At 42.8% G+C, this 26,603-nt stretch overlaps 2 protein-coding genes across 9 annotated transcripts in view; both read right to left on the minus strand.

The window, feature by feature from the left end:
• The window catches only part of prr12b (proline rich 12b), a 79,508-nt gene extending 58,040 nt beyond the window's left edge, over positions 1–21,468 (minus strand). Inside the window, exon 1 of the mRNA XM_073462211.1 lies at positions 21,386–21,468. Coding sequence (XP_073318312.1) covers positions 21,386–21,468 — 83 coding nt within the window. The remainder of the gene's footprint in view (positions 1–21,385) is intronic.
• Positions 21,469–22,174: 706 nt separating this feature from the next.
• Positions 22,175–26,603, minus strand: part of prrg2 (proline rich Gla (G-carboxyglutamic acid) 2) — a 40,552-nt gene continuing 36,123 nt past the window's right edge. For all 8 annotated transcript variants that reach the window (XM_073462220.1, XM_073462219.1, XM_073462217.1 and 5 more), the window contains 2 exons: positions 26,286–26,429; positions 22,175–22,574 (listed from right to left, as the gene is read on the minus strand). In XM_073462220.1, coding sequence (XP_073318321.1) covers positions 22,532–22,574; positions 26,286–26,429 — 187 coding nt within the window. In that variant the 3' untranslated portion in view covers positions 22,175–22,531. The remainder of the gene's footprint in view (positions 22,575–26,285; positions 26,430–26,603) is intronic.

Consider the following 26,603-nt stretch of genomic DNA (forward strand, 5'->3'; position numbering starts at 1 on the left):
TACTGCTGAAACATGCAGGTAAAAAGTAAGCTACACAGACCCAGATAAGGCCCACAAATTTGCTGAAAACCAGACTATGACACAGACCGACTACACACAAAGACATTTACTTTCATGAAAAAGTGAACAATTCACCTTAAATTTGGTGCATATCATCTGGACTAATAGTAAAAAACATGCAAAATATTTTTCAGCTTCTTTAGCACCAGCTCCAGGGGCTTCTCCATCCTACATTTCCTCCAAAATGTAGATCAAGGAAAATAATCAACTCTTTTATAAAGAAACCCAAATAGATTATTTTAATCATATCAATGACAATGGTCTTTGATTAAAATTATAGCTCAAAATTTTTAGTAATAATATGGTGCTGATAAAAGTTATTAGGCAACTGGCTAATTATTCGTCCACCAAGATAACAGCCTAGTCCACTCAATAATAAAAATAAACCAAAATAAAAAATGCATTGTAGTTTAAGTAAAGCATTAGCAAAAATCTGAATGCGTTCAGTGACCAAACTGTGAAATGTACATTCACCCTTTGGGAAAGCGTGCAGGCAGTCTTCAGTTTCTTCAGTCCTGACTTTGTTTGGTCAGGACATAAAGGTTTAGCAGGCCTTGTTCCTTCTTCTCTTGGATGAGAAGGGCGTAGTGTGAGTTAGCAGATAGGCATGTAGATTAGCATCTACACAGGCCAAGGCATCCTGGGGCCTGAGGTCCTGTGATCCTGAGAGAACAGTTCACACATCTTTGTGAACTCTGGGCCATGTCTAAAGATATGAAGTTTCCTGCAATAATTTGTCATCTTATGACTTGGGGGGATGTCCTGAAGTGACATGGCTGTCTGTGAGGTTTCCCTGTCAAATCCAAATTAAAGCAGGGTTGATAATTCTATACTATGAATATCTACCTTGTGTAATGTATGACCATGCCCCCATTTCCTTGACAGTGCTTCCCAAAGACAATTTTCAGAAATTTTAAATGAGAACTTAGAGAATTGACCTTGCCCTGCAATCCAGAATCTGATAAATGTATAACTTCCCATTACACTATTTTTAGAGACTAACAGACATGTACCATCACTCAATTGACAGCAACACATTGCCTCCTAAGGAGGCCCTTATCACACTCATTTACAAGCAAGACAACATCCCCAAACTGAGGGGCTCTTACTGCCCTGAGTAAAATATTTACCAAAACAATACAATAGTGGAGAAGCTCATATTTAGAATTAAAAGATTAATTTTGCGTTTACCAGGGGAGAGAGGAGGATTAGGGCTACCAGATATACAATTATACAACTTGGCTGCCCAATTGAAACCAATTTTGTATTGGTTTGGAGGAGATTAAATCCCCTCCTGGACACAGATAGAAAGTCATATTTTAAATAGAGAGGAATTATCACATATCCTATATTGTTTCAACAATAAAAATGTAAGGAAATACACAGACAACCCAATCATAGTCTACTCACTAAAGATTTGGGACAGCTGTTGCCTCGGGATCTCGCAGGAGGAGCTGGAAAGCGTTGCTGGGGAGAAGGAGGTCTGGAATACCCTTCTAAGCCTGCTGCCTCCACGACCCGATCCATTATAAGCGGAAGAAAATGGATGGATGGATGGATTGATGGATGGATGGATTCATTTAAAGAACCGGGGACAAATCAGTGAGTAGTTTCTGAAAGTGGGTGTTTTGGGGGGCTGTACACAGGTGGTGAAATCTGATGATTAAATCCAGGTTGTCACAGTCCTTTCCCCCTGAGAGAAGCCTGAATTACTGAGGGCTTATTTTGTTGTCTTTGTTATAATACTATCCTTCTCCATACCTGAGGCAGGGAATCCAGGGAAATCTTCCTTGCCGCTTTCCTTTTCAAAGATTTTGAGGATCTGTAGATCCGTTCTCTGTCCATCTCCTGAGCTGTGGGATAGCACGGCTTGATTTGGGCCAGATTAACAACACAAAGGTCTTCTCCAGTGTCTTCCAAGACCACCTCAAAGTTTACAAAGTTTAAAGGACCGACTTTCCTGGTAACACGATATAGACCTTTACACCGTGGTTCAAGCTTGGCCGAAAGGATTTATCAGCTTTTGAGTAAGGGTGAGTACGGGTCCAGACACGATCTATGTCTGAAAAATTTCTATGTCTCTTCTCTTTTTGTCATATTTATGTTTTTGTATTCCTTTTGCTTTTTCCAGGTTGCCGCTTACCATTTTCTTGAACTCTGCTATCTGGTAAGTTGTAGTGTGTGCCAGGATCACATAGCTGTGGGTTTAGCTCAGCATCCAAGGGGCCGTTCAAAACACAACTGAGGTCGAGCTCCACAGGTTTAACTCAGCGGTGCATGAGTCCACAGGAGTGGAGCATCCGGGCATGAAGCGATGGTCCCATCCAGCATCCCAAGAAACCTTCGAAGCTCTTTGAGGTTCTGAGGGACAGGGAAGTCCTGTATGGTCGTTGTCTTCTCAGTGTCAACTTCCACTCAGAGGAAACAATATGGCCCAAAAACTTCAGTGAGGTACGGAAGAACTGGCTTTTTCATGTTCACAATAAGATTAGCCTCTCGTAGCTTGTCAAGTACTGCTTGGATGTCATAGCAGTTCAAATGTCATCCAAATACACAAAACTATTTTTTCCCCATGGGTCCCCAAGGACTAGCTCCATCAGACGTGGCTGTCTCTGTCCATTTGGACTTGCCAGTGGCTGCTATTGAGGTCCAAGGTAGTGAACACCACAGCTACAGCCAACGATTCCAATATTTCCTTGATGTTTGTTAAGGGATAGGCATCTGTGTAAGTAGCTGTATTCATTTTCCTGTAGTCCACACAGAACCTAGGTTTTGGGTCATATTTTTTAGGCACCAAGACCACTGGAGCAGCAGATGGAGATGTAGATGGCTCTATGATGTCTTTTTCCAACATTTTCTCCACGTACTCTTTGATTACCTAAAGCTTTGATGGTGACACACGATATGGCTTCTGTTTGATGGGTATTTCATGTGTGAGATTGAAATTTTTTTGTGTTAGAACTAGGGGTAAAAAATAATATCTCGATATTTTTGGGGATTTTGGCGATAACGATAATCAGTTGATATCCTTTAAAATTCAAGAATATTTTTGTCCAGACCGATCCACTGAAAATGACTGAAAACGCTGAAGTTCATATTCCAGGCCTATAGGTGGCGCTTGAAATTCACCAAAAACAGAGAAGAAGAGACGGAGCGAGCGCAAAAAACTTGCGCGCTGTAAACAAACAGACAGTAGACAGAGAAACCGAACCCAACAAGAAGAAGACGAAAATGGCTAGTGCAAGGAAACCAGAATCGTTTGTGTGGACCGATAATGAGGTCGAACTGCTGCTGTGACACACTCGACTACAAGGTGAGTAAATTGCAAGAAACACGACCACAAGCATGTAGTCCGCCATTGAAGTTGTTGTTGTTATGAGACGTCGCGGGGTTCAGAGGTCGAAGGCAAGAGGTCGAGGGGTGGGGCGAATCCTGCCATGCTGTAGAGAGCGCTGCTGCACCGTGTATTAAGTGGATGTGAGGAGTTTCCGCGTGCGTTTCAATATTTTTGGCGAAGTAATTTAAATACTCGATAATGGAAATTTGCACATCGTCAAAAAAAAAATGACGATATTATCGCCAACGATATATATCGCCCATCCCTAGTTAGAACACTATTGCATCCCGGAAAAGCTGATTGAACTGATTGGGTACGTAATGTGAAGTTAATTTCACTCCATCCTTAAGGTTGTAAACTGTGTTCGTAGATATTCAAGCTGCTCATCCATAAGTTTGACAACTTCTTTTTGTTGTTCATGAAATAGGTCTGTAAGTGGTTTGGTTACTTGTTCAGTATGAAATGTGATTTCTTTTGTCATTTGTTTCATGCTTTCCTTTAGCTCCTGCTGGTGGTGATGTTGGTCCTCAACAACTTTTTTAAGCTGCTGTGGAATCCCAGAGCCAGAAGCATTTTCCTCTAGGGCAGAAGCTGCAGGCTGAGGTCTTCATTTTCCATTGCTGTTGCCTGTGTTACCAGCATTTTGAGGAGTTAAAAGACTACCAAGCACAGAAAATACAGAAAGGTCCATGTCCAACAGAGAGTATGTTGTGGGAGGTAACTTCTGGGCAGGCACTGAATTTGACAGTGGAAACTGCACTGATCCTCCTCCCATTTCACACAACAAGGACTCTGATTTAACAGCCATTTTCTTTTCCGTTTTAATTTTTATTATTTGGATTGGGGTGCCAGCCCGATCTCTCTCCTGGCATTTAAGATTTGACAGTCAGGTTTTGTTTAGTTTGTTGTTTTCTTTATTTTAAATGTTTAAATCAAACTTCACAAGGATGTACACCAAAAAAAAAAGAATACACCCTATACATTGAATTACACAAACACAAAATCTTTAGTGCCAGACCAAATAGGTTATTTTTAAAGGCTGGCAAAAAAAACCCACTACATTCATTTAAATACTCACAAACGCCCAAAATCCCACTATCCCAAAATCCACAAAACAAAAAATACCCCACGTTACTTTAAGTCCGTTGCCAAAGAAAGACTTAAAAAGTCAGTCAGTCAGTCCAGTCCAGTCAGACTGAATTCCAGTCCAGGTTTTTGCTGCTGGGTTGTGGATGTATGACTGGGTTCTGTAAACAGTGGAGCAGAGTGAATATAGAGTGAATGTACAGTATGGATCTTAGGATGGATTTTGCTGGCGGATGAATTAAAGGTTCAGCAGGGATTAAATGACCTTACTGAGTGTTTACCGCACAGATGAGTGTATTGCTCTGTTTTATCCTTTCTTACTGCTCCTTACTAACCTGCTAACCTACTCCTTGAAGTGTGGGATATTTCTATTTTGTTTGATGAGTGAAGGATCTGTTTAGCTGTCAGATTGTGAACACCATTAGATCAACACACCCCTGATCTGCGCCTCTGGCTTTTCCATTCACACATACGCCAGCTCGCCTCTGCTGCGCCTCTGATACTACCTCCGGAGGCACATCAGAGGCACAGCGAAACTGTCCCCCCCTCCGCATCTGTATTTTTATTGTGTTGTTTTTATTATTCTGCTTTTTAACCTGTAAAGTGTCTTTGAGTACCACGAAAAGCGCTATACAAATAAAATGTATTATTATTATTATTATTATTATTATTACAGACGATGATGCAAAGAATCAGCGCATGATTCCCACACTGAAAGGGCAGTGTGAATGGGACTAGTGAGTAGTTTGTGAAAATGGGTGACCCGGGGGGTCTACAGAGGTGGTGAAATCCGGTGATTAAATCCAGGTTGTCACAAAATGTTCACAACTGGGCGGGTCTTTTGGTCAATTGGAATCACTACTAATCCAAAGAAGTAATCGCAAACATATTTTATTGACCTATGACCTTGTCATGGCACATAGTAAAGCTAATACTAATGTGGTCAGAGAGAAATGGGAGAGAGATCTTGGAATTCAGATAGACGATGATCAGTGTTCCCCATTGCTTACAGATGCACAAAAAGGCTTAGTACAAAATTAGTAATTTTAAAACTATTCACAGATTATATAATACTGGAAAGATCAGCCGGTGCAATACATCCCCAAATCGGAAACTTCTTACATATGACCTGGCCAAGTTAAGACAATGGTGGGAGGCCATAAAGAATACATTTCTGAACGACTTAGATATGGAAATTAATTTATCACCTTCCAATATACTTATTGGAGATTATTCCAATCTCCAGTTTAATTTAGTGCATTCAGCTCATTTCTTTGGGCTGGCCATGATGGCAGCAAAAAATTGCATTATGTCTAAATGGATTGCTGAGGAACCCCTACACAGTTGCGTCAAGTATGCAGTTACCTTTAGTTTCCTCAAAACAATGTAACGAAGATGCGCATCAGAGGGGATTTAGAAATGGGTATACACAATGCCAACTGAAAAACATGTAGGTACACGTCTTTAGTTTATTTAACTTAGTTCACGGAGGAGCTGTTAAAGTTAAATATCAGCCGAAGCAGTCATATTTACATAGCGTTACACTACATACATCTGCTTCCTTTGGAGTCAACCAGCCGAAAACAGACAGCGCCACACTGCCATTGCTAAGCACATTGTGGCCAAAAGGGGTATAAAGTAAAATCCTGTCATCAAGATTTACTGCCATCATCAGGATTTAAGCACTCTGCTGCCACCTAGCGTCTACAGTCATCAAGTGCAGCCCCCCCTTAATTGTCTTTACAGGCAGCTTGTGTCATGCATGATCAAAAAAATATTTGACTTTCAAAAACGTGTGACGCCCAGGGTTGGGAGGGTTACTTTATAATGTTTTCCGATACAGTTACTAATTACCTCAAACATAAATTATATATATATTATTATATAATAAGATTCGATATGATTTTCGTTCTTAAGGTCACAATTCCATTCAATTCTCGATCTTTTTTTCTTTTAGCACAGATGGCTATGCCATTTTTAGACTAGTCTAGGATCATTGGTTTTGCCATGATAAACATTTAATTTTTTTATTCTTATTTCAAAAGATGGTCTACATGGTGTAATAAGTGATATAATCTCCATTATTCGTTTGCAATGTACCACACTAAGGCCTTATTGTCACATTAAAATAATTTATGAACAATATAAATGTAACAATAACTTGTTTCACCAGTCAATTGGAAACTAACTGTAAACAAAAGAAGTCATAGAGGGTACCTGCCATCTAGTGACTCTCTTTTGTAACTGCAGATGTGAAGAGTGCACAATTAATGTAGTGTGTTGTGATGTTCATGTAGCACTGTATTGCTCTGGAGGTCCAGCAATCTGTCGTTAAGGCCACTAAATCTGCACTACTCAGACTTTTTCCTTCACATTATCATACACGAAGGTAGTGCTGTGCGATATGGACAAAATTTTATATCTTGATATAGCTAATTTTATATCCCGATAACGATATATATCCCGATATAGTATTTTTTCTTAGAATTATATATATTCGAATCAATCACATCTCAGCACTATTTTTGATAACCATGTGAATGAAAGGCAAATGAATGGCACTTTCTCCTTTTATTCGTGATTTTTTGCAGGACTGTCACAACAAATAAGAATTTGTAAACAAAAACTATTCCAAGCTTTTATGTAAATATAAAAAAATAATGATCTTTTACCGGGTAGGACAGCCAGTAGGCCTCGCGGCTGGGTTCTGCTTCTGTATCCGCGTCTGATGTAACGTAACTAGTAATGTTATTTTCGTCTTCCATTGCGCTCTCCTCCGTCTCTGCCATGCTGCTTTGCCTCTGTTTACTCCCGGGCGACCGGTGCCGTAAACGAGTCCTTGCGGGTGACGTAAAAATGCTACCACAAAGCAGTAGCGTTGCTGCAGTTACATCGCCTTCATACAATGAACTTGTTTTGAACTCAAAATTTGGATATCCAACGGTCATTCTGACGTTGAGTTGTGCTTTATATGCCATATTAAATCACAACCGTAGTGTACGTTAACGTTAGTGTAGCAACAGTGCTAAACAAATGGTCTACACATTAAAATTACGATATAAACAACAGAGGGTTATATCCTACGGTAGACATTTTTATATCGCACTACGATATATATCGTAATATCGCACAGCTCTACACGAAGGGCAACACCTTTGTGGTAAGATGTGACCTGCTTGGCATTTAGCAGCGTGGTTCCAGTACGCTAATTAAGTGCTTACATCTAGGGTTTTCCAACACTGAATAAGGTTGTATGTCTGATGCTACAATACCCCTATAGCACTAGTTATTGCTTTAGTGCAAGTTCAATTTTGTGGAAGCTTAGCTCTTAATGAGTATGGAAGGGTTGGCTGTGCCAATGCTGTAGTTTTCTCAGTTAATTTCTACTTCTTTATGATGCCTGGGGAGATGTCCTGCCATATTTGTTGTGTTGCCTGTGGACGCGTATGCTATATGCACATAGCATAGCTTACAAACTGTGGTTTGCGTGAATGTTGTTGACATAACTCACCTGGAATGCAAAAAATTTCCACACCAGTGATTTCAGAGAAGCAGGAGGGGGTCCAAGTTCAGTTTATGTGTCTCCTATATCAGCAGTTGCCTTGGTGTCTTTTCATTGGCTGCAGCTTCAGGTTAGAGGAAGTAACATTAACTCGCCGCACTACAACATGTGTGTTTGTTTTTTTCCCTCTTGGCATGCCTGCCGGACGTAATACTGGGGGCGTGGCTAAATCCTCGATTCCACCTTTGATTTCGAAGGTTGAGATTGTGACGTCATTTCGATCGATATCCGACTTACAATCAAGATTGTGACACCCCTAACAGTCAGTAACCTAATCGTCACAATATTAATGTAATGAGACAGTAAATGGATTAAATGAAGAAGGAGGATTATCTCCAAATTCTTCTGGAAAACCTAAATCATCAGCCAGAAGATTGGGTCTTGGGTGCAGTTGGGCATTCCAACAGGACATCCATCCATCCATCCATTATCTGAAACTGCTTATCCTTTTCAGGGTCACGGGGGAGCTGGAGCCAATCCCAGCTGACATTGGGCGACAATTAACATAACTTTTTTTGCATGTCTTTGGACAGGACAATGATCTCAAATACACATCAAAAGTGGTAAAGGAATGGCTAAATCAGGTTAGAATTTAGGTTTTGGAATGGCCTTCCCAGTCCAGAATGTGTGGACTTTGCTGTGCCAGGAAGCTAACAAATTTAGCTGAACACAGAGCTGAACACCAATTCTGCCAAGAGGAGTGGTTAAAAATTAAGCTTGTGACCCAGCAGATTTGGTCACATTTTCGGAAGATCTATTTATTATTATTCATTATTGAACCCAACACATGAATGTTTTTCTGTGAAAAAGTAGTATGTTCTATTCCATTACAGAAAAAAATAGAGTTGTTGTAATCATTGGAAATTCAAGACTGCTGTGATATACATACAAGTCGATGTGGACTTTTGAGCATGACTATATACTGTATACCCCAACTTATCACCACCAACATTTTTCCAGATCTAGGATCCACATCAAATTGTACTCACTTATAGATATCAGCCACCTATATATGTATACCTAAAATACCTAAAAATATATTTTTTCATCATGATCCATGCATTTTTCCCGAGAAATTAACAAAAATATAGAAAACAACTCATCTCTCACAAAGTTAAAGAAGGTAGCAAAAATTCCTGAATCCTTCCCTTTTTCCCGATCAGCACCAATGGCTAATGGGGGTTTTGTGGAAATCCTTCCAGTAGTTTTTGTGCAATCTTGCTGAAAAAACAACCAACCAACCAAAACAAGAAAACATAACCCCTTGGCAGAGATAAATATAGCAAATTTAAAAAGTTAGGGACTTATATTTGCTAGTTGATAAATTATTTCATTTAAGGAAAAGACTACTTTCTTCTCTCACCCACGTACAACTTACTCCACAATAGATTTTGATCTCATGTCTCCTGTCTCGTGTTTTTCTCAGGTGAACCAGCTATAATTGATTACATAGTTTTAACTTACCAAGCACAAAAGAGAACAGTAATGAAGTGATTTTTGGAATTTATTGAGGGTTGTATTGATGACATTAGAATAACCTGGAATGTCTTTTAAGCTTTTGTAAGAGGGTGTCTTATTCAATACAGCTCTGTGATGTAAAAAGATGAGAGGGATGAATTACTGAAGTCAGCAAATGTTGTAAATTAACTTTTATCTGAATGCTCTCTGGGAAGATACAGCAAGACGTGACAATTTTAATATTTAGATCTAAACCCAAACCCCTCTCAAAGGAAAGTAGAGTACATTAAGGTACTTTTTAACCATCAAAATATCCTCCAGGCCGCGGGGAAGAAGCCCACTCTCTCCTGGGAAGGCACCCGTTTTTTTGTCCGTCAGGATCTCTCTCCCAGGGTGCAACAGCAACGAGCAACATACTCCGGCATTATCGAGAAGATTAAAAGCAAAGGATACCGGTTCGGAATACTACACCCGGCGAGATTAATCATCACCATTGACGGGCAACGATTGATCTATGAATCCGCAGCTGAGGCAGAGAAGGACCTCAGAGGTAGACTGCCGAATCTCTTCTGAGTTGGTCTGGACAGTATGTGAGTAAAACTTTGGATAAACTGTGCAAAAAGGCAATGACTTTCTTTCCTCCTTTTTTATTTTTTTTTCTTTATTTATTTTTCTATTATGTTTTTTTAATGGTACTGCAAATCAAGAAGAAGAAAAATGTTGGTGGCAGTGATTTCAGTTAAAGAACCATCAAGTGCCCGCTTAGACGAATAAGGAAGACATCAATATATTTAAGTACAATGGGGATTAGGTGTGTGTGTTTTTTTTCTTTCTCTTTCTATTTTTGGGTTTTTTTTTTTTTTCCCCTTCTCTTTTTGGTAGTCAGCCCAAGACTGGAGAGAAACTTTAAGTTAAAAATAAAGTGTGAAAGACTGCACAGTTGCTGTTATATGTTCAATTGTTTTTCAAATCAATTATGTAGAAAAGTCAAGTGGTCTGGGTGCTCTAGTTCACCATAAGAGGCCCACGCCTGGCTTTCACGGATAGGAGATGGGTGCAGGCCCCATCTTAAGGTCAGTTTTCGTTTTTTGCTTGCCTATTGGCGGTGTTTTACTTTTTTTGTTTGTTTGTATTGTATGTGTTTTATGTACCCCTTCCCACTTTTCCTTTTTCTCACAGTGTAATGAAGATGAAGTATATAATAGGATCTGTTTGGTGATTGCTTTTTATTTTCCACTTTTTTCATCACGTAGACACTACATCTGCCATTACTTAGTATCCCATAAATCCTTTTATATGCCCACTTTATTAAAAGATGTTTAGAACCATAAAGTTGATTTCTTGGAATGTAAATGGGATTCAGAACCCAGTAAAAAGATATAAGATTCTATCTCATCTCCAATCTCTGAGTTGTGATATTGCCATGATTCAAGAAACGCACCTTACAAAGCAGGAGTCTCTGAAACTGAAACAAAGATGGGTGGGCCAAGTGTTTTCGGCCCCAGGCTCAGGAGCTGCCAGAGGTGTTAGTATACTAATAGCGAAGGGAATTTCTTTCAAACCGTCTGCAATAAGAGCGGATGATGATGGGCGCTATCTGGTACTGTCAGGTACACTTCAGAATGAGAAATGCACCTTGGTTAACATCTATGCACCTAACTCAGGTCAGAACCTCTTTCTCTCCCTCCTCAATATCCTGTTAGCTCAGTTTGCAGATACTCCCTTATTGATAGGTGGCGACTTCAACCTGGTCAGTGATGCCAGTGTTGACCGTTCGAGCAGCCCCCTACCATCAGATAGTGCATCATCAGCAGCTTTTAGCGAGATGAGGAGCTCACTGGCACTGACTGATGTGTGGCGTTTGGTAAATCCACAAGAACGGAGGTATACATATTATTCAAACGCGCACAACTCTTACTCCAGAATTGACTATCTCCTCATTTCTTCAAATCATACCATGAATGTCACTGATACAGCAATTCATAGTATACTTATCTCAGACCATGCACCTTTATCAATGACCTTCAGTCCTATATTTGATACCCAACACAGAACAAAGCAATGGAGATTCAATAACTCCTTGTTGCAGGATGCAAAATTTGTTTCCCTGATAACAAAAAGAACCAGTGAATTCTTTAGAATAAATATGAATTCAGTCTCATCCATGCAAACTGTCTGGGAAGCCTTCAAAGTAACGTGCAGAGGCTGGATAATTTCTTATTCAACTGCCAAACGTAGACTAAGAAATGAAAAGAAAAATGACCTATTAGCGAAAATTAAGACTTTAGAGTCTCAACACATGGTTGACACAACAAATCCTGTCTTGAAGAAGGATCTTCTCATGGCCAGGGCTGACCTGCAGTCAATACTCCATGAGGAGACTGCCTTTGCTCTATACCGTCTGCGTAGAAGACATTTTGAGAGTGCCGACAAAGCAGGTAAAATGCTCGCCTATCAGCTTAAGCAGCAGGAGAACAAACAGTCAATTCCAGCAATAAGGGACAGCAGTGGGAATATTATTTCAGAACAGGCTTTAATAAGCTCCACTTTTAAAGAGTACTACTCCAAATTATATCAGGCCGAATGTCAATCTCAGGAGCACAAGGTGGCAGAATTTCTTATGAATACTCCCCTCCCTAAATTGAGTGCATTGGATAGAGATGATCTGGAGGCACCAGTGCGGGACGTAGAGATTCTAACTGCAATTAAAAAGCTTGCCAATGGCAAATCCCCAGGGGGAGATGGATACAGTTTCAGAACAGCCTGTCTCCAGTCCTGACTCAACTTTATAATAATATTATTGAAAATAAGTCAATGTCAGCGACAATGCGCACAGCTACAATTTCACTTCTTCCCAAATCAGGAAAAGATCATTTAGACATGGGAAATTTTCGCCCTTTAAGTCTATTGAATAATGACTACAAAGTATTCGCGAAAGTTCTGGCTCTCCATCTAGAGAAAGTCATCACCTCCCTGGTTCATATAGACCAGGTAGGATTTATACCAGGCAGACTCCCAGCCAACAACATGAGAAGATTGCTTCAAGTCATGTTAAAAGCTAGCTCTCTCCAGTGTCCAGCGGTAGCGATATCGCTGGACGCAGAAAAAGCTTTCGATAGATTAGAATGGCCTTATTTGTTCCAGATATGGTCAAGATATGGTTTTGGACCATCTGCTGTGCAGCGGTTCAAGGCCCTGTGTAACAGCCTTGTTGCCGCAGTCAAGGTTAATGGTCTGATTTCTAAGCCTTTTAATCTCTACCGTGGCACAAGACAGGGCTGCCCCTTAAGCCCTTTAATATTTGTCCTAGCTCTGGAACCACTAGCATGTGCCATTCGTGAGCATGCCAGTATAACTGGCATAAGGATAGGTGACAATATGTATGCAGACGACATCTTATTGACCTTATCAAACCCAATTCATTCAATACCGAAAGTTTTGGAATTAATTAAATCGTTTGGCCTGTTTTCAGGATACCAAATTAATTGGAGCAAGAGTGAAGCAATTCCCTTGAACTCTAAAACCTTCTCAGCGGACCTGAAGACCACCCCTTTTGTGTGGAGACCAGAAGGAATGAGGTATTTAGGAATAACCATCACATCGCCAGTTTCTAAAATTTTTGATCTTAATGGTCCTCCCCTTCTAAGAACGATTCGTGAAGACATCAAAAGATGGACGACTCTCCCACTGTCACTATGGGGCAGAGCAGAGGTAATAAAGACTAATATTCTACCGAGATTAATTTACATCATTGCTTCCCTCCCATTGCAATTTCCACAGGGCTGGTTTAAAGAGATTGAGGCTTTATTCACCAGCTTTTTATGGAAAGATAAGAAACCAAAAATAAACCGTAAAAAGCTCTCCAAACTGAGATCCCAAGGTGGGTTAGGTGTCCCGGATGTATTTCTGTATTATCTGTCATACAATGCGAGATTTCCACTCTCTTGGGGCTACAATGATATCTCAACCAGAGGTACCTGGGATTGGCTTGAGAGGGAGTTAATTAGGGAAAACAACAGGTTCATTTCTTTATCTTCACTATGGTATTGCCCCAAATTTCCATCTAAATTAGAGAATCCAATCATTAAATTTACATGCGACATTGTGAAAAAGATACATAGTAATTTAGGCACCAGTGGAATTTCCCTCCCCTCGTGTCCCCTATGGAACAATCCCTTATTATTAACAGGTGGGAATCCACTATCTGACAAAGCATGGCAGAGTCTGAATATACATAGGCTTAGCCAAGTGCTGAGGGATGGTTCAATGCTTCCGCTAACTGCACTCAAGGCAAATTTTGGACTGAGTAGCAGCTCTTTCTTAACATACCTACAACTTAAAGCCATCTTAAACAGATTATCAATGCCGGGCAGCGCCATCGGTTGCCACAAGGAGCTGGATGAGAAGTTGGAGGCTATCGCCCATAGCAGAGGAGTGGTATCCAAACTTTATAGGCTTTTATCCCTTTCCTCCCCCAATTGCAATACCTCGACCCAATTGCAGTGGCACCAAGATCTGGGAATTAATTTGTCATCTTCTGAATGGGATGGCTTGTGGAGGAACTCAATTAATATAAGCAAATGCGTAAGATATAGAGTAATACAAATGAAGATAATGAATAGGGCATGTCTAACTCCGGTTAGACTAAAAAAGATGGACCAGAACCGGCTCAATGTTGGCATGGATGTGGAGAAGAGGGATCGCTCCTCCATATGCTATGGCACTGCCCAGTCATTGAGTCCCTATGGAGAGAGGTGGCACATTTCCTGTCAGGGATCCTCAAAGTTGACTTTCAGCTTTCCCCTAAAACATGCCTGCTCGGGGCCCGTGTCCAGAATATCCAAAGTAATAAACACCAAAGAGTGGTTGCCCTTGCGTGCCTCTCAACAAAGCGTATGATTTTAATGAAGTGGAAGGTGAGGAAACCCTCCTGCTTCTCCAGAGTTAGATGGCTGGAGGAATTCCTTTTTCTCTTAAGCATGGAAAGAGCCACCTCCATCCTAAGGGAGTTAGATGTGGATACAAGCGAGCTCTGGGTCAGCATAAGATCCTTCCTTGGTGTTCAAGCACACAGATACTTTTTTCCTGTTTAATTTCTTTCTGTGCAGTATGCAGAAGGTTACTTCATTCTATACGCCAAATTACTTGCGTGTGCACTGTGCCCCCCCCCCCCCCCCCCTCCATAGTGTCATTGTGGCTGTTGTTTTTTTGTTTGTTTTTTTTTTGCTGCTTTGTTTAGTTGGTTTGTCTTGTTTTGTTTTTGTCGGTGATGCTTTTGTTGTTGTCACGTGTTATTGTTGAGTGCGTGTTTATTGTTGTTTATTGTTTGTTTTCTATCATTTGTGAAAATAAAATAAAAATATGAAAGGGAAAAAAAAAAGGTACTTTTTATATTTTAAGCAGTAAATGGTTCCTTCAGTTCGCTTGTTTTACTCCAAATAACTTTTCCTCAATGTGGTCCTCGACCAATAAAAGTGTTCCTGGTTTGATCACGCAACCAAGAGGGGCTCGTTTATTACTTGATATAGCCATGTTTTATTCATAACCATAAATCTCAACTTTGAAAGTTTATTAAATCAAATTCTTGGAATTCAGTCATTAACCAGTGAATTATGTCACAGAAGTTACTAAAACACCAAATCTACTATTGTTTTCTTCGTGAACAACACAAGGATTTCCACAGTTAATTCCTTAACCAATAAAGGGCTTTCTTAATTTCTTCCTTCGTGCTGAATGTACTAAAACAATTACTACTGATTAGCCAAAATAACAGGAAACACCATTGACAATTTAATTAATGGTTTAGTCATACATCCCATAAAAGTCCAAAGCATGCTCTTAAATCTTGGTAGAGCTTAGATCAGGCCCAAAAAATCAAGTCCGACCCTACCCGAGTCCGTGCACGTTGTGTCCGAGCCTGACCCGGCCCGACACATTAACTGCAACTATGAGCCCGAGCCCGATTTAAACCCGACAATTTTTTAATACGTGGTGTAACTCAGAGTTATTCAATGTAGCGCCACTAGGTGGCGCCTCCTTTTGTTTAGTGGGTAATGTAACCTGTACGATGAAGAAGAGCAGGTGTACTTCCACTCCCCGTGAGAAAGGATACTGCAGACAGAGCGAAGACTCCCCATTTTATTTTGTCTTTATTTTGTAAAGTGTTGGAGCAAGAACCTCGGCCTGTGTTCGTTTGCGTGTATGCCTGTAACATCTAGTGCCATAAAGACCTGGCATGGTATGGTCAGTATTATGAATAAAAGTGCCGTGTGGAAACCCCCACATGTTGCCTGTCGTCTCTTGAGTAACCGGAGCTACCCGCACTAAAGTGGACCATCACGTTCCCCTTCACCAGCCCACGTTACAGTGGGCTGTTATAACTGACGTTCTCAACTACAACTCCGAGTTGTTTGAACTACAGAAATCTGTTTAGAATTATCTTAACGAATAATGCAACAAGGATGAAACATGTCAACTGCGTTGTTTGTTTATTCAGAACGGGATGGATCGCAAATGAATAAAGTAATGATTAAAAACCAAAAAAAAAACACAAATGCTTGAACAAGGGCCCAGCCCGGCCTGGCCCGGCCCGGCCCGAGGATAGTGGTGGGAAATATCGACCCAACCCGGCCCGCGGGCCGGTTCGGGTCAAGTCCGGGCTCGGGCTTGGGCAGAGAATCTAAACTCTAAATCTGGGTATATGCATGTTTTTTTTCTCATTGCTGTTAATTAAATACCTTTGTTTTTATGGTGTGTGTTGGTCAGACATAAGCAAATTAGAAATATTGGTTAATATGTGCTAATCTGTTATATGTTGATGTGTACATTTTGTGTTTTAATACATTTTGTACATTTATTTGCTAATGAAAAAAGTGCTGCAGTAGACTGGCTCAAGTTGGACATTGTGGCAGAATACCTGGATCAAATCCAACTGCCACTGTGCTGTGAGAGTTCAGGTGTAATGTTCCTTTTAGAATGATGTAACCTCCTGTAGGGCATTCTGGGAAAGATCAATAACATCGGAGTGAGCTGAAAGCGGCCACTATGCCAGGGTATGCAGGTCAGGAGTTGTGGGAGAAGTCCAGATTGCAGGTGAAGAGGAGGGTTATGTAGCATTTTTAGGGTCTGTCACATTAGATCAGACAGACGAAGCCTGGGTTACTACAGTGTGGGTAAACAATCTGAACTGTGAAGCTGCTGATGTAACTGTATTGCCAGACAGTGAGTATCAAACCATAGCTCAGAGACCAAAGTTGTTGCCCACCTAGATTAAACTATATGGTGCAGGTATGAGCCCTCTTACAGTTAAAGGAAAGTTTACAGCTAAACTGTGTACAGACAGCAAAGAGGTAGTAAACTCAGTGTATGTAGTTGCAGGTCTGCAAAAGGGGCTACTTAGCCGTCAGGCCAGTGTTGCTCTTGGACCGATAGCGAGAATAGAGACAGTGTCCTTGAGCTCAGTAGAGGCAGTGAAACAGCAGTTCCCTAAACTCTTCAGTGGGCTAGGTAGAATGGAGGGAGAGTACAGAATAGAGCTAAAAGCAGATGCTAAGCCATTTGCCCTGTCAACTCCCCGGCGGGTCCCACTGCCCCTTCTGTCAAAAGTCAAGAGAGAACTTACCCGCATGGAAGACCTTGGAGTAATATCCAGAGTGGAGCAACCCACAGATTGGTGTGCGGGGATGGTCCCGGTACCGAAGCCAGATGACACAGAGGTTCGCATCTGCGTGGACTTGACAAAGTTGAACAACTCAAAAGAGACAAAAGAAACAAAAGAGAGAGACATCTACTCCCTTCAGTGGAACACTCCTTGGGACAGCTAGAAGGCGCCAAAATCTTCTCAAAACTCGACGCAAATTCAGGGTTTTGGCAAATCCCCCTAACTAAAGAGTCTGCTCTACTCACCACATTTATCACACCTTATGGGAGGTACTGCTTTAACAGACTTTGTTTCGGCATCTCCTCAGCCCCTGAACACTTCCAAAGACGGATGTCACAGCTGCTGGAGGGCCTGGATGGTGTAGTCTGTCAGATAGATGATATCCTGGTCCATGCGGAGACGCAGGCACAGCACGACACACAGCTGTTGGCGGTATTGAAGCGGCTAGAACAGGCAGGTGTGATGCTGAAAAGAGAGAAATGTGAGTTCGCCAAGACCTCTGTCAAGTTTCTGGGGCAAATAATTGATGGGACCGGAGTAAAAGCAGACCCAGACAAGGTGAGAGCAGTCACCAATATGGAGGAGCCCACAGATGTGAGCGGTGTGAGGAGGTTCCTGGGAATGGTCAACCATTTAGGTAAGAGAACTGCTGAAAAGAACAAACATGTGGGCCTGGGGAGACCCTCAGCAAACAGCATTTGAGAGCATCAAGCAGGAGTTAGGAGCGGTGTTGCTCCAGAGACAGGAGGACGGGATAATGAAACCAGTTGCATACGCCTCAAGAGCGCTTAATGATACAGAGCGGAGATATGCACAGATTGAAAAGGAGGCTCTAGCCATCACCTGGGCATGTGAGCGCTTCTCAGACTTCCTGATCGGCATTGAGTTTCACATTGAAACCGACCACAAGCCCCTGGTACCACTTTTGGGCTCAAAGAATCTGGATGAGCTACCCCCACGAGTACAGAGACTGAAAATGCGACTGATGAGGTATGCATACACTATTTCACATGTCCCAGGCAAAAATATAGCAACTGCTGACGTGCTATTCAGGGCACCAGAAAGAACTGCAGGCGACAGAAATCTGGAGACAGAGATTAATCTGTATGCACATCAAGTGATGTCAAGTCTCCCTGCCACAGAAATGAGACTGCAACAAATCAAAGACCACCAAGACAGGGACGACGTGCTGAAACAGGTGAAACAATACTGTATTAGCAGATGGCCAGACAAAAGGAGCATAGGAGGGCCATGTTATCCTTACTATCAGCATGCTGGGGATCTCACAGTTGAAAATGACCTACTGCTGAAAGGTACGCGTCTGGTTATCCCAAAATCGCTACAGAAAGACATCTTGGACAGATTACACACTGGCCACCAGTTCTTCTGCAGATGGTGGAGAAGTGCGGGACATGTGCAAAAGAAAGACTGAACAATAGAGAAACACTCCTGCCAACAGAATTTCCAGCCAGACCTTGGGAATTGGTGGGTGCAGATTTATTCGACTGGAATAACAGCCAGTATATGGTTGTAATAGATTATTTCTCAAGGTACATCGAAGTCGCCAAGCTGAGAATCACCACAGCAGCCGTAGTAATTGAACAGTTCAAATCAATATTTGCGCGGCACGGCATACCTGCTGAGGTCAGGACGGATAATGGGCCTCAGTTTTCAGCAGCTGCGTTTCACCAGTTTGCCTCTGAGTGGGGTTTTGTTCATACTATCTCCAGCCCCAGATATCCTCAGAGCAATGGCGAGGCAGAACGAGTGGTGAGAACAGTGAAGAGCCTCTTGCAAAAGAGTAAAGACCCTTACCTGGCTCTCATGGCATATCGTGCTACGCCGCTAAGCAACGGACATAGCCCCTCAGAGCTACTGATGGGAAGAAAACTCCGTACCACCGTGCCTGTCCTTCCCTTCTTGCCTCGACCCGGGATGGACAGATGTCACACAACTGAGAGAGGGAGAACAAGAGGAGAGGGAGAAACAGTGGAGGAGGTTTAACACCAGACACAGAGCTCGTGACCAGGCCATACTGAACCCAGGAGACCGTATCTGGGTAAGAGACATAAAGGAGAAAGCGACAGTGACAGCGAGAGCAGGGACACCACGGTCTTACTTAATTGAGACCCCCAGAGAAACCCTCCGCTGCAACCGTGGTCATCTTATTACTTTACCAGAAGCTGGGGCTGAACCCGTGGACTCACCAAGCCCTGTCCCACCAGAGGACAGTGCACCAGCTCCTGTTCCAGCTCCACAAGCTTCTACACCTCCAAGAAGGGGGTATCCCACTAGAGAGAGACACCTCCCAAGTTACCTTAAAGACTTTGAACTGAAATAGATAGAAGGTGCTTGGGTGTCTGAGTGAACACGGGGCAGAATAAATCCCCTCACTCAGCGGAAGGAATGGGTAGTCCACCCCACCTTCCTAGTTAGAAAAAAAAAAGAGAAAAGTTCAACTGAATATATGTTAAATGTTGAGTTAAATGTTTTGACAGAGCACAGACAGAGAAAGTGTCGTTTCTGTTTTATTTATTGTCTTTATTATTGTTATAGTTATAGACTAGAATAATTTCTGAATAATTTCAAAGACTGAATGAACAAGATGTGATTTAACTAATGGTTACACAGATATGATTAATCCACAGAGTTCAACTGTGATGACGTTAATAACATTGGTAATGTACTTAGAAAGGGGGATGTGCTGTGAGAGTTCAGGTGTAATGTTCCTTTTAGAATGACGTAACCTCCTGTAGGGCATTCTGGTAAAGATCAATAAACATCGGAGTGAGCTGAAAGCGTCCGAGTCCGTCCGTCCGATTGTGTCTGAGACTAACTATTAATTTAGAGTGACATAACAGCCACTTCGTGGTCATCAATTAAAAAATCAAGAATATGCACATTTTGACAACATCTTTACCTTAGCCAGAGCAGGACGAACAATTACATAATTTACTGTTACTTTTAACATTTTTTCTGTTTTTAGTATAAAGAAAAGCATCGTGCATACAACTCGATTGGCATTTGTTTCAGTGATGGAACTCCATCCACTGGAGTCTCGCGGAAGACTGATGTGGTTGTCAAGGCAACCGCATACATGGAGCAAAGCTAAGAGGGGCTAACTTTAGCATGTCTCCAGGCCACAATCCCAACACACTGACGCTCAAGGAAAACCCATTGTATCTGTCATTTATTAACAGTGGCAGCTTGGACACACCGAGTGAATCGGTCATAATTTTGGAGTTTGCTTGCATGTTAAACTACGTTACCAGTCCTACTAATTAATTAGACTTTTTGCTAACGTTCGTTTTATTGCAGGCTGTGTTGCCAGTTTGACTGAATGGGCTACAAGGGAACTGCAGCACAGATGCAGTCACTGTCTGTCAAGCAACCTAATGTTAACATAGTAGTGGCTAATGTTAATTAACATCACGTTATAAACGTCAACTTTAATTAACTGACGTTTGACTCGATGACGGTCGGGGCAGTCTGTCAGTCACGTGACAGTCTTGTACAGTAATGTTTACTAAGGTAGACTGTAACCTCTGAGCCTAACAAGTTCATTCATAGCCTCACCCACATTTCACACATTTCTGTAAATAAATTTATGCAGCTACTGGTACCTTGGTTAGCTACGGTTAAAGTTGTATTGTAATTTGACAATCTTTAAATGAAGACTTCGAAATAAATTAAGTGGCCTTGGTAAAACACGCAGAAGCCTGAAGTTTTGTTTTCCTATTTAATGGAATGCAGGACTTATTTCTCTTTGCTAAGTGGCAGGTAGCAGCTCAGTGCATCGCATTGCTTTAAATTGTAGGATATAGCCAATTAGGACTGTACAAATCAACCTCTCCGACCAACCTGCGAGTGCCCCTGTCATGCATTTAAGTCAAAAGCAAGACGAAGCTGCAGTGGAGACAAGGCAATGCTGGAACCTAGAAGTGATCTTTCAGTGGTTTCTTTATTTTTTTATTTTATAACAGACTCAGCTTCCATCAACCCATCCGCCTAGTTTCTCCCCTGTGCTCTCTCTCCATACCACTATTAACCTTCCATCGCATTCCATGCATTTGTGGGAAGGTGGTTACTATGTGGCAGCATCATGCAGCCTGGCTGAATGCAGAGGTTCAGGCAGCGATGTGCCATTGTTATCGCCAGTTTAAGCACACCGGTGCATCCTGAAGAGCATATGGGCGCCCATGCTTTGCACACCGAAGCTTACCTTGCTTTGGCCGATCTGTCGTAATTCCATCCCGTCCCAGCCCCTAGATCCCCGAAGCCTGCAGCGGGATAATTCCTCTCCATGAAATAAAGGGCTGGATGATGATGGGCAGATAGCGAGGGGGAGGGGAGGGAGTAATGTCTTCTCTGTGCTTGCTTCAGTTTATTTCTCCGCTTGACGAGCCTGTAGACTGGGGAAGGAGAGGGAGCCAGATAGGGAGGAGGGGAGGGGGGTCACAGCAGCCAGGAGAACCTCCTCCCTCGTCTCCTCTCCCCCTATACTTCACTGTCTATTGTCTCCTGTGATACGCTGTTGAGCCATAGAACAGATGCTTAACGTTCTCAAGCAGCTTTAATAAGCTCATAATAATTCATATTGATCCAGCTCCTACAACTGCGCTACTGCTGCTCACTCATTACACAGTTACTTTCACTCATTTCGTTCACAAGACGCCATTTTTAAGAGGAATGACTGGGCTCGTGTTCATCCTATCCTTCCCTCCATCGCGCGCGCGTGCACATACACGAACACTGTCATGCACAGCAGCGCAGTGTGGTGTAGCAGTGTGGAAGACAGTAAAAATTGAGTCTGGTGCAAGAGCTCAGATTCTGTGGCCAGCTGTGGCCATAATGCTATATGCTATAATAAACAGTTGTGATGAATAACAAACAAACAAGTTGCAACATGTGAAGAATATGTGTTGACAGGCACGAGTGTATACGTATACATCCATGTACTTGTCTCGACGACTCAACAGTTACAACAGATGAATAAAAGTCATGTCTGGAGTCATGTGGAAGCATTTTTGTGGTTTATTATATAAAACATATCTGGACTTTCTTGAAGAACCAATATTCTCTGTAAATTGATTGTCTTTTGTTGCTACGCACAAAAGTACCTTACAAACAAAACACAGTTGGGTGTACAGTATAACAACAAAAAATTATACCCACCCCCTGCTGAATCCACTTTAAGGCATCACATCTGTAGTGGGCAAACTACTGGCCAGCCAACATGCAGATCATACTGTCAGGGGTGTCACTTATGTGACCGTGTTGTAACTTCACTCATAAATAGAGTATCTCAAAAAACACAATATTTTAAATATTGCCCATCATCCATACAGAAGAGCCTCTGCCAGCCCTCTCAATTGTTGTCTCCTGGATCAGTATTCTCTGATGGGGCCCCCCTGTGGTCAAAGAGAGGAAAGATCTGTGTGAGGTTTATTGTATGATGGTTCATGAGGGTCCAACAGTCTGTTTCTGTTCCTAGTCTTAGAAAATAGAACTGCAGCATACTGTGAGATTAGATGATGGTGTTATGGAATGCACAAGAAGGAAATAAACTCCTCTTAGTTGCAATATCAAAAAAGGAGTCTAATCACAAACACTCTTAATAATTTCTGAATGGCCCATTATTACCATTAACTGGTGAAAAAAAAACCTCATTATTTTTTGGAATCCCGAATGACCTAAGCCCAACCTTTGTCAGGTAATTTAATGGCTTTGCCATTGGCAGTGGCGCATGGATGCAGTGGCCCCTCTAGGGATCAGCGAGAGTGAAAGTTTTGGGTGTCCTACCTATCCCAGACGTTCAGTCTGCAAAATTTACAGCCGAGAGACTTTACTAAAAATCAGGGTAACGCAGGCTGCTAAAACTATGACACTTGGTTGTGATTTGGACATAATACGCCAGCACGGGATCTTATTGGAGCCAGCCAACCGTAAGAAGAGAAGGCGGAAGCGGTGCGAACGTAAACAAAAGAGGGGGAAGAGAGCCGGGATTCATGCTAGGTTAAAGGTTAACCCCTCAAGACCAGCAGTACCGTCGCTCCTACTCTCCAACGTCTGCTCCCTCAACAAAGAGCTAGGTCTGTTGAGAGAAACCCACGGAGAGTGGAAAGACTGCTGTGCGTTTGCTTTCACGGAAACATGGCTCCAGGACAATATCCCAGACCCGGCCATACACCTGGAGGGGATAACACCTCTGCGACACTAAAACACCAGGCGGATGTGGCAGGGAGTCCAAGCACTGACGGATTACAAGTCAAGGCAGGGGGTCAACGACGATGATGCTTCTCTTCCAGACAGGCTCAACAACTTCTTTGCACAGTTTGAAGCACCAAACCTGACAACCAGAGGGTGCACTGGTCCTTCTCTACCATCTATCAGGCCAGCCCTCACCATCAACGCAGCAGACACACGCAGGGCCCTGACCAGGGTCAACCCATGGAAAGCGGGAGGCCTGGATAACATCCTCGGATGTGTGCTCAGAACCTGCACTGGTGAGCTAGCAGATGTCCTGACTGACATCTTCAACATCTTCCTCAATCAGGCCATCGTCCCCAGATGCTTCAAAACATCCACTATAATACCAGTAGCAAAGAAATCAGTTGTATCCTGTCTGAACGACTACTGACACCAATTGTGATGAAGTGTTTTGAGCAGCTTGTCCAACCACACATCACAGCCAGCCTCCCTGCATCACATGACCCACACCAGTTTGCTTATCATCCCAACCGCTCCACAGAGGATGCAATATCCACCACTTTGCACTCAGTCATCATCCATCTGAACCAGAAAGACACCTACGCCAGAATCCTGTACATTGATTTCAGCTCAGCATTTAATACCATCATCCCCCAGAGACTAATGGAGAAACTCCTCCTACTCTGCCTGAACACCGCCACATGTCTCTGGATCCGGGACTTTCTGACGAAGAGACCTCAGTCTGTCCTTGTCGGAAAATAACACCTCCAACTCCATCACGCTGAGCACTGGATCTCCTCAAGGCTGTGTACTCAGTCCATTGTTGTTTACACTGCTAACACATGACTGTGCACCCAGACACGAGGGTAACCAGATCATCAAGTTCGCGGATGACACCACAGTGGTGGGACTCATTCATAGAAATGAGGAATCAATGTACAGAGAAGAAGTTAAACACCTAGAGGGTTGGTGCAGAGAAAATAATCTGGTGCTCAATGCGGACAAAATGAAGGAGATGATTATCGACTTCCGGAGGTCACAGCCCGAGCACGGTCCTCTCAGTATCAGTGGCCGCACAGTGGAGAGAGTGGAGAACATCAAGTTCCTCGGAGTGCAGATCTCGCAGGACCTAAGCTGGAATAAGAACACCTCAGGGATCACGAAACGGGCCCAGCAGAGACTGTACTTCCTGAGGAAGCTGAAACAAGCCTCCCTCCCCATCAGCATCCTCAGGACCTTCTATAGCGGTGTGGTGGAGAGCATTCTGACATATTGTATCTCGACATGGTACTCCAGCTGCAGTATGTCAGACAAAAAAGCCCTGCAGAGAATAGTTGGAGGAGCTGAGAGGGTCATCGGCGTTTCCCTCCCCTCTGTCCAAGAACTCTTCCTAAACTGCTGCAGGAGCAGGGCACTGAACATCGTCAGGGACCCCTTCCACCCTCTCCACACATTCTTTGAATTGCTCCCATCAGGAAAACGGTTCCGGAGTCTAAAAGGCCGAACAAACAGATGAATCAACAGCTTCCTTCCACAAGCTGTTAGATTGCTGAACTGCTGATCTGGAGCATGCGCACTACTGCGCTTCATGAGCCTTAGTCATAGTTTTAGTTTTAAATTATTATAGTAATATATTGTGTGTATTTATTGTGTCCGTGTTATGGGATCCTGGAGAAACGCAATCTCATTTTTGCTGCACTACTTTTGTAGGTACAGCTAAATGACAATAAAGCTTTAATTGATTGATTGATTTATATGTTCAGAAAAAGCCAACATTCCATTTTAAGTCAGTGGTTTTAAAACCTTTTGTTTCCAAGGCACACCAAATGGGCAAACCAAAATCTCAAGGCATACTTGTATTCATATTTGTGCAAAATAGCTATAAAATGTGTTATTTAATCACTCTATACACATTGATTTTTATCTACTAATGCCAAATAAAATTTGAGAAACATATTGGGGTTCCCTGGGTTTTTGAGTGGATAGTATTTGCCTCTGTATTGTGAAATTAATGTGTACAAAGTACTGAATGCTACTAAATTGCTGCCCAGCGAACCCAAGCCTCAGCTGCCCAGCACCCCAGAGTCTCTGCTGCGTAGCGCCCCCGCCACGCCCTGCCAATTCCATGGTCAGGCCTTCCAGTATACACCTCTCCTGTTCCAGCGTTGGGGGTCCCGGCAGACACCTTTGCTGTTGATGCACGTTCTGTTCCTTGGTAGGCTGACGTCTCGTCTGTTACTGGGTTGAACAACAAACCTCTAGGTGATGGGTCGGCTGATGCCTCTCCAGTCCTTGGGTCAGTCGACACCTCTCCAGCCACTGGTTGTTCCTCAGCAGCCCAGCTGACACCTGCCTCCAGTTCTCCATCAGCAGCCCAACCAGCACCTACCCCAGTCCTCACCCAGTCTCCAATCTTCAGTTCTGCTGCCCTGTCACCAGCCTCAAGTCCTGCTGCGCTGTTGCCGGCCTCCTGCTCTGATGTCCAGCTGCAAGACTCTGGTCCTGGTCTTCAACCTGCCGAGGGGTTTTGCCTCTACTGCCGGCCTCTCAGGGGCTTCCACCTCAGCCACCGGCCTCCAGCTGCCCTCAATCTGCTTTGCCCTTTGGCCCTACCTCCTAGTACCCCTTCAGACCTGCTTTGACCCCCTGGTTGCACCCCAGAACTGCTCCACCCTATGCCCCTCCCTTCTTGTTATTATCTGGACTTGCCCCATCCTTCTGTCCCGCCTCCAGGTTGCCTGCCTGTCTCTAGTTTACCCTGTTCTCTACTCATTAGTCAGTCCACCTAAAATAGAAAGGAAGTTTGTGTATTTGATATAACATTTTTGTTTGTACTTTTTGTAAATGACACCTTTATCCTTCTTTTTGCAGGTGTTTGGCTGGATCTTGGACCACTACAAAGACAGGCTTACCCTGAATATGGAGGTGGTGGGGCATCATGCTGCCCACTGCGGGACAGAACCTCACTGTAGCTGGGTAGACCTGGAGCGATGATCCCGGCCAGGGGCACCATCTCTGGGGCTGGCTGCCCATCTACTGCCATCCTAACCGGAGCTCTGGATCAGCACACAGCACATCATACAGAAAATTACCACAATAGAATTCAACAATACAAGCTGCTAAAATTTGCTCAGTAAATTTGATAGATGATTTGGTACGTTAGAATTCCTTTTTTTTATGTTGAAATTTTCACTGATGTGGTGGTGCTCAAGAAAAGGTCACGGGGTCTG

Source organism: Pagrus major, chromosome 24 (assembly GCF_040436345.1).
Source record: "Pagrus major chromosome 24, Pma_NU_1.0".
Classification (NCBI taxonomy): domain Eukaryota; kingdom Metazoa; phylum Chordata; class Actinopteri; order Spariformes; family Sparidae; genus Pagrus; species Pagrus major.